The 9,672-nt window shown below is 40.8% G+C and overlaps 1 protein-coding gene across 1 annotated transcript; it reads right to left on the minus strand.

Moving 5' to 3' along the window:
• Positions 1-3,344: 3,344 nt before the first annotated feature.
• Positions 3,345-6,692, minus strand: LOC143125653 (microfibril-associated glycoprotein 4-like). Its single transcript, XM_076287326.1, has 6 exons — positions 6,613-6,692; positions 6,325-6,352; positions 5,901-6,089; positions 5,203-5,299; positions 4,642-4,809; positions 3,345-4,133 (listed from the first exon to the last, which is right to left on the minus strand). Exons 1-6 carry the CDS (start codon positions 6,627-6,629, stop codon positions 3,877-3,879), a joined length of 756 nt encoding a protein of 251 aa, XP_076143441.1. The 5' UTR covers positions 6,630-6,692; the 3' UTR covers positions 3,345-3,876.
• Positions 6,693-9,672: the final 2,980 nt, after the last annotated feature.

The raw sequence follows: 9,672 nt of genomic DNA on the forward strand, positions 1-9,672 counted from the left end.
TCATGATTATTATTAATATTATTATTGTTGACTGTGTTCTTGTTGTTTTAGTTATTATTTGTGTTAAGGTAGTCCATTGGTCTTCCAGTTAAAGGACCACACAGTAGTAAAGAGCCCAAGGCAGTTTGTAGATGTCTCTCCTGTTTCCTTCAGTACAAACCAATCCAGTGTCTTCTTTTGTGCCTCCTTTTGATTTGACCCTCCATTCTAGACCCCTCTCCCACCAACGACAGCCTCCGTCTCTACGTGGAGAACGTCCATGTCATCAACGACCAGCGCAAGCTGACTGAGCTCTCTGAGAGCCTCGAACCCTGGTGCATCATGGGAGATTTTTCTCAACCAGGATAGAGTTACAGTTAACTTACACACCATATTTTGTAACAATTTTATTTCTTGTTTCATTCAAATAAACGTATGTTTTGCAGCATCATACAAACATTTTAAACATCATGATTCTTTCTTCTTTTAAGCTTATCAGTTACCATTTCCCACAAAAATTAGGCTCACTCATAGCCTGGGCTTTCCCATGCTGCCTTACGCGTGCGATTTTATTCACGCTGCTAGGCAGCCTGGATTCTAAGGACTTTGTTTTCACCTCAACGAAGGAACCAATCACAAAACGGAGGGAGGGCAGCAAGACGATGATGACACACCGAAGCCGTTATGAGCTACGTACAGACGCATTTGATAGACATTCATATCGCCCAATAAACGGCTCTGGGCATTCGTAAACCACGTTTCAAATACAAGAAAATGAATGTCTAGTTCCCAGACCCCGTCTCATGAGATGGGGTTTGACGTTAGCCAGGCTAGCTCACTCATAGGGCTCACTACAATGCATGTGTGTATGATTGTGTATTTGTGTGTTTATGGAGGACTGGGACAAAGAACACATGGGCAACACATGGGGCAGCCGTGGCCTACTGGTTAGCACTTCGGACTTGTAACTGGAGGGTTGCCGGTTTGAACCCCGACCAGTAGGACCGGCTGAAGTGCTCTTGAGCAAGGCACCTAACCCCTCACTGCTCCCCAATCGCTGTTGTTGTAGCAGGCAGCTCACTGCGCCGGGATTAGTGTGTGCTTCACCTCACTGTGTGTTCACTATGTGCTGAGTGTGTTTCACTAGTTCACGGATTGGGATAAATGCAGAGACCAAATTTCCCTCATGGGATCAAAAGAGTATATATACTTATACTTACTACATGAATTGAGACTTATTGTCCCACAAGTGTTTTAACATCAGGGGAATTTTTGGTTCATATACCAAAAACTGATGGCATAGCTGAAGCATAATTGAAAAGATGCTCTGTGGCTTTTGGACACTAGAGGGTAGTGTAACACCAACATGCACACTGACCTATTGACCCACCAATGCATTATGATGAAACCATCCATGTTTTGGATATCCAAAGTTCCAAGTTCTGCATTATGATGAAACCATCCATGTTTTGGATATCCAAGGTTCCAAGTTCAATAGATGCCTGGAGGAGTTGCAAGTTGTCAAGTTACAAGACTTGCCTATGAGGACAAATGTCCTCTCACATACTTGCTTTGGGCTTCACTGTAGATCTTATTGTTATAATTTACATAAGTGGAGAAGGATACTTTGACATTTAGAAATAAGGCCTTGACTGCTCTGTTGCTACTTCACACAATCTCCAGGAGGTGTGGGCTATTTGATGATCTATGTGTTTGCTTGGTTGCTTGTTTGTTTAACCATGCAAGTCTATGAGGGATGTTATGTCCCCTACTAGGGGTCAGGGAACTATAACAAAACTAAATAAAGCAAGGGCAAAACACGGCAGACAACGGTGGATACATTTGAAAATAATCAATACTTTATTATAATTAAACTAGAACATATATAAATGCAAAAATTTATATTCAAAACAAATATCAAGCAAAGACCAGAAGGCTGCAAAAACGAAGCCTGAAGGCCAAAAACGAAGCCGCCCAATTTCCAGGCCTCTCTCCCAGACTCTCACTCTGAGAGGGACTGGAGACCTGGACGTAGTGTGGGCGAGAGCGGAAGCGTAGGTGTGGTAGCGGTAGCGTTCTGCAAGGAACCAAAAACGAGCTGGCCTCTGGAGTGACATAGCCGTGGGAAGTAGGGGTGCTGGGGGTGCGGCAGCACCCCCTGCAGGAAAGCACGCGTATTTATATGTCATACCACTCACGATCAGAAAAAAAAGAAGCTCTCCGTCCCCCTGTCTATTATTCTATTATGCACTAAAAAATGTTAGGCCTACATTAGACCTGGGAGATCTAAACAAAAACTAAACAAATTAACAAAACAAACCTGAGGGAGATATCCTATGACGCTAGCTTTATGGTACGACAATATGCCATATTAAGTAGGCTAGCTGAATATTACCGTGAGTTTCCCAAGGAGCTGAACACGGGCCGCCTCAATCTTCAGCTTAAAATGATGCATAGTGTTATCGGGGAGTCTCGGTGCACCACGGTGAAAGGTGGCATGGATATTAAGTAAGCTCCATCCACAAACAAGAGCTCTCTTCAGCGAGGTAGATGAACTTATTCATTCATCTGTGTCTTTGCGTGCCTGTTTCAGTGGCCTCCTCAGAGCGTTCTTTCTCTTCTTTTTGAAAGTGTAGGTTAAAGGCTACACTGTGCGTTTATGATGCAGCATTTGTTGTAGGCTATATTTGTGATATGTGGATCAATTTAATGTAGGCTAGCCTATGAATATTGCGTTGTGTAGGCCTATGTTATGCATATGTTTTGAGTCAATGTGTTCTGTCTAATATGCTGTGCGATAGGGTCTTTAGCCTGTTTTGACACCCATGTCAGAAGCGTCAATAATTATTACGTTTTATTAATGTTGGTGCAACAGTTTTATATTTATCGTGTTCACCGTCGATTTCGGTGCAAGGCTACAGCAACTTTGTTACCTTACTAGTGTAGCGTCAGATAGCAGACGGTTACTTTGTTTGCGTTAGTATCAATCTGTGGTTTGCACATTTTTTCTGTAGTGTAGCCATAATGTTCTTGACAGTGATGTATGCCTGTGCTGTGTGTCATGCAATGCCAGTATGCTGTTGTCCATTAACAGAGAAAGGCGTTTAAATAAAATACAATAACTTTTTTTAACCCCCCCCCCCCCACACACACACACTACAGCACCCCCAACCAAAACTCACTTCCCACGGCCCTGAGTGACGTCAACCAGCACCTTTTATAGGGCTGGTCCAGCAATTAAGCCCCCTGCTGGAGTGTCTGAAAAATACAGAGACCGCAGGAACACAAACAGCTAGGGACGTAACAGGGACAACCAAGAACATTCTCATGTGTGTGCACTTTCAGAATAAAATTCAAACAATGGGTGAATGGTCAAAATGAAGTTTATAAGTCGGCCTCGCACACAATGAAGATCATTTGTAACAGCAGGAAATTGTTTATCATTCAAAACAAAGTCACCTTTCAGGATATAAATGAATGAACATTACATTTCTTTGTTTTTTTAGCATTTAGCAACTAAATTGTTTCTTAGCATTATATGAATATATGTCATGATGTATTATGCAATCATATACTGTAATTATATTATAAACAAAGACATCAAACAGCATAAACATCTTTAAAAACAATCTTGATCTTTAAACTGATTTAACCTACAGTATCACATTTCAGGCACCGTCGATAAAGTGTAGTGTCGAGAAAGTGTAAGTAAATCAGTTACGTAACATAATGAGAGAAGGCTCATAATTAGTTTGCCTCTTATCAGCAAAAGCACCCCAAGAGGTCCACCTTATTAGAATAATGATCAGATTAAGTGGACTTTATTATGGGAAAATGTATAGCGTTTAGTTGACTATTCAGTTGTGGCCTACAATATATTTCAGAATTCTTATTGTCTTAGGCCACAGGTCTGATCTTCATGTTAATGGTTTTCAGAGAGTAATCATGACCTTTAAAGGTGCTCCATTCAACCCCACTTGCATAGTGTGTATAATCTGCCCCCCACATGTAAACACCATTGGGGTTGGCATTATGACAAAGATTATACCAGAAGCCCCCAAGATGGTTTTTAGCACAATTCCCAGCATCATATGTATCCTGGTCTTTGTCGAAGGTGCTGAACTTCATTCCATTGTGGACTGCCAGGCCATCACCTGTGGAGGTTAGAAATTCCTCATGAGACCAGTGGTGCATCTCATCACTGACACCATTTTGTTATCCAGAAATCATACCCACATCCAATTATATTTGCAAATATTGTGTGTTTATTGTTTATTCATTTGCTAATTTTCATTGATCACTCATTTAGTCTTCTCTTAGTCTCTCTCACTCACTCTCCCTGTCTCTCAAACACACAAACATTAACATGCACGCACACACACACACACACATGCACATGCACACACATGCATGCACACACACACACACACACACACACTAACAGACCCCACAGACACTCACTCAGACACACTCATACTGACATGCAGATACAGTATACACATGCACCCATACCCACATATACAGTATTGACCGTTTCAAGAGAGTTCCATTATCAGCATCATAGTTGTTCCAACAAGGCTTCCGTTTTAACATTCCATATGTTATCTTAATGTAGCGGAAGTACGCACGCACACACACACACACACACACACACACACTCACCTGCTCCTCCATTGATGAAGCTGCCCAGGTGTAGCTTATAGCCTAAACTCTCGGGGTCCACGGAGAAGGACGTGTACTGAGCGTAGACCTTTCCTCCATCCCAGTCCTCCATGTCCACCCTCAGCTCATTCCTCTTCCTCATGGTCAGCAGCACCACGTTGTCCAGCCCTGCAGAGACACGGAAAACAACACAGCTGAGAGACACAACAAAAACATTCATAAGGAAACCACAAGGTTAAATACATTTCCCAAAGGTTTAATGGCTTGGTCAGATTAGTCCATTTCAGTCCGAAGCATTTCAAGTGTCATATGACATATGATAGATCGGGAGCGACACCGAAACAGGGACGTGTCTTTCAATGTGTCTTACTGAATGTGATTTATTGTCTGCGACATGCCACAAAACCATGACAAAAGGTTGAGCGTGTCAGATTTTTTAGAGAATTTCCTATAAACACGTTTATACGTTTGGCTACATGATGTTGTAACGTGGCCAATCTCCTGACTGAGACACGGCAAGAATTTATGGTTCTATGATCGCATAGTCTGACATGGTCTTACCCAGCCAGTACTCCCCATTTTTACTGCCAAAGCCCTTCTTGTAGTGACTCCAGGGTTTGTAGAAGTTGACAGAGCCATCTATCCTCCTCTGGAAGATCTGATAGGAGAGGGGATGGGGGCAAGTAAGAAAAAAAAGAAGAACCATGACATATATATTTATATATTGAGATGTGTTATGTATAAGAACCAGGATATATATATTTATATATTGAGATGTATTATGTATAAGAACCAGGATATATATATTTATATATTGAGATGTGTTATGTATAAGAACCATGACATATATATTTATATATTGAGATGTATTATGTATAAGAACCAGGATATATATATTTATATATTGAGATGTGTTATGTATAAGAACCATATATATTTATATATTGAGATGTATTATGTATAAGAACCAGGATATATATATTTATATATTGAGATGTGTTATGTATAAGAACCAGGAGATATATATTTATATATTGAGATGTGTTATGTATAATAACCATTAGATATATTATATTGAGATGTATAATGTATAAGAAACATGTAACAATATATATATTGATAGATATGTATTATGTATGTTTTAATTTCATACAGATTTCCAGACATTATTGTCCATATACAGTATTTATCTATTCATTTATATAACATTTTATATAAATTATTATAATATATCTACGATGAAACTTTTCATGACTCACCGTCCATCCTCCCCCATCGGTCTCCATGTCACAGTAGACCTGCAGGGGGGAGACGGGCCCCCCAGGGAAGATGGTGTACACCCCACTGGGCCTGGTGGGGTAGTGCTCATGGATATCGGAGCAGTCCACTGGTAGCAGCAGAGAGGAGCAGGGAGAGGCAGGGAGGAGCAGGGATAGAACAAGCAGGACCTGAGGACACACACACACACACACAGATGCCCACACAGACACAGACACACGCACACACGCACACACGCACACACACACACACACACACACACACACACACACACACACACACACACACATACAAAGAGGCACATTAACAGACACAAGCATGTTACATGTTGCATGTAGAAAAACACACCCATAAGTAAAGTCTGTGCTTATTTGACTTTAGGACAGACAGCGAGTTGGAACTCACCATGACCCTGCACTGAGCTGCACTTGTTCTGGGGAGGAATGAAAAACATAAGTTACAAGAAAACTGTCAAAGCAGATGCTCTGTGACACAACACTTTAATAACCAGCTGACCCATTCTTCCCAAAGGAGGAAGCGTGAATGATTCTAAGAATCCAATCCCCCCCCCCCTGGTTTGTGAAGTCATTACAGCTGTAAATGACTAAGGTTGTGTGTAAAGACACTGACGTAATTTCTTGTATACCGCATTCATTTCCGTTTTAAAAAATGTGACCGCCGACGTCCACTTACCCCATGTCTGTTGGCATTGTGATGAGTTTGTTGGTCCTCCTGATCTGTGGTGAAAGGTTCGGTCAGTCTGTCTGAGTCCGTCTCTGTTGCTGCTGCTTTTATGTCTATTAATGAGGCCAGAGGGCACGTGACAAACTCTCGAGGTGGATGTAAACACCTGACCAAATCAGGAAAACAAAACAATAACATTGACCTATATTCTGTTTGACGGTGTGTCCAATAACATGCCATTGACCTTCATCCTGTTTGTTGGTGCATCAACTTGCCAAATTAAGGTTCCTGGTTCACGGTTCAAGGATACCTTCCCGCCAGGTGTCAAAAACTGTGGCACATTCTTATGTCACGTGCAGGTGATTACATCTGCTACTAAAGTGGATGGATCAGTCAGAGGGGGATGAACTTCTAAAGAATCATTATGTTGCTATTATGCTCACCTTAAATCCAATATACTTTTTTGTCTAATTCAGTTAACTGAGGATAGCAGCAGCTGTGCCCCCCAATGGGCGAGGTTCGAGTCCGACCTGAGGTCACATCTCTCTCCCACTCATTTCCTGTCTACTCTCCACTATCACTAAAGACTAGAAAAGCCCAATAGAAATCTCTAGTTTGTTGCTCCTCGAAATCCTCTTACTTTGTGTTTTGTATCAGTTTGTGCTCCTAGGACAAGCACCTGTCTAAAAAATCAGGACAGAAGCAGCACAAGCCTAAAATTACTTATTTCAGCTGTTTGTACCTATAAGGGTCGAGGTTCAATCCTTGATCTATTTTTATGTTTGTTTATGACTATAGGGGACATTTATTGCAGTCAGAGATAAAAAATACAAAGGCACAACAACTCATAATACATCAACACAATAAACAGAAATACAAAAGTGGCAATGCGTAGATATACAAAGCGCAGGGAAATAGAAATTCACACCAAGTTTTATATGTTAATGAGCAAATGTGCAAGTGGACCATTGTACAGGTAGTGCAAGGACTGCAACCATGAGCCAATCAAGTAGCACTAGGGATGATGGAGACATGGAGTCTCAAAAGCCTAATAAGGTCATCAACAACACAACCCTGCAACCTGAGGGGTATACTACTATATGTAGGGGAGACCGGGGCTGGTTGTCTCACGGGTTGGTTGTCACATTGCTTATTCCAGGCACACTAGGTGATGCTGTGGTAAAATTTTGATATCAAAATGTTACCCTTTGATAGCTTACTCATTTGCACTAGGAATTTTGCTGAGCAGACACACAGCATTGAGGTGAGGAGACAATTTTTAAATTTCATGGGTCAGAGTAAATTTTCATGTTGGTGTTGTTTTTGTATTGAGAGCTTGTAGGATATTAGTAGTTCAAAAACAAAACACTCATTAAAAAGCCAAAGGTAGTAGCTTTATTTTGAGTCATATTTTAGCTATCAAGTTAAAGCCATGTGGCAGCTAGGTTAACATCTTTGTCAAGAGGTCAGTTGGGGATGGTTGTCACATAGCTCGTGGGGTTGGTTGTCACATGTGTTTGTTGTCACTGAGACACAGTTGTCACTGTGTTTGCAACTTTGTTTGCAACTTACATGATAATAAAGAGGTTTTAGCACGGAAAATGATTTCATTTCATTTCTCAACACAGTAGACAATTCAAGTAACTGATCACCTCCTTTAATCCCATTGTTTAAACATAAGGGGCATTGATGACAACTATCATAGGGGTGGTATTCATATTAAAACTTATTTGCAGTTTCTAGCTTAAAAAACGAAAAAGTTACACATCATTTTTTAAGATCCCATTTTATCACTGAAATCCCATTGAAACTCTATAGGGACAACCAACCCCATACCCTGTGACATCCAACCCCGTGATGGGGTTGATTGTCACATTGTGTCAGAGTGTCTTTGATGGTTAATTGCTCCCTGTTACAATACATTCTAAAAGTAAAAATTATACACATTTAAAGCCAAGACCCCAAGCTTTCATTTCATGTAGGAATTACTGCTGAAAGAGTTTTTGAAGATGAGCAATTCATGCATGAGTAAAAATTGTGACAACCAACCCCGGTCTCCCCTACTAAAAGTACATACTAATCAGTAGGCTCAGTTGACTTAATGCAGCGCAACACAGATCTACTAGCTGAAGGTGATGCATGTTTGCCATGTGCAACCTGCATCACGCTGAACCAAATCTGTGCAGCACTGCAAAAACATTGAATGAGCCTAATAGCAACACGTTACTGTAATATGGCGGTGACTGGAAAAACAAGTTATGCACTGATTTCATAAACAGACCTTATTATAACCTCTTTGTATACTTACAAAGTTTACAATACTTTTGATTTGTCTGTAGGGACCAATCCCCACACAACCATCGAAGTGTAATGCTATTTTGAGCCATGAAACTACAGCACTTCTCTAGAAACATGTAAGAAACAACACACACACACACACACACGCGTATGTACACACACACACACACACTGATGCTCCTCCATCAGTGTAGCTTCCCAGATGCATAGAGTACTCTAAACTCCAAAGCCTGAAAACAGAAGGAGGCGTGATGGGCTCCATGCCCCACCACATTGTTCCTGTTAATATTCTCCAGGCCTGCTGACAGAGGTGGTGCTTATAGGCACCCGATGTTCTTTAGGAGAACACACATAGGAGTACATTGTAGAGCCACTGCTGGTGTTAGCATGCTAGCTCAATACTGCACAGATTGTCATTGTTTTTGTCCTTCGTGAACCTGGAAGTTGGCTATTGGATAATTTATTCCCAGTGTTCCATCTTAGGTAAACAACCATTCTTCCTGCCAGTAATGACCCTACTGTAAACGTCCTATCAGAGAGACCATTTGGCACTGCTGTTGGTTACAGAGGAGCTGTTACTCATTCATTTTATGTAGTCACTCTATAATAAACAAACTATAATAAACAACCACTTTCAATCCTTTTGAAAATTGGCCATATATTGTCTTACCCAAACTGTCTAAAAATAATATTGTAATATAAACTGTCTAATATTAGCCTACATATATTATGAGCAATTTGTTAAAAGTATTACTACAAGGTCTCTGCAAA

This window comes from Alosa pseudoharengus, unplaced genomic scaffold (assembly GCF_046254945.1).
Source record: "Alosa pseudoharengus isolate Yale_2024_CS ecotype anadromous, Long Island Sound unplaced genomic scaffold, YU_APseudo_1.1 YU_APseudo_1.1_scf_1, whole genome shotgun sequence".
Taxonomy (NCBI): Eukaryota; Metazoa; Chordata; class Actinopteri; order Clupeiformes; family Clupeidae; genus Alosa; species Alosa pseudoharengus.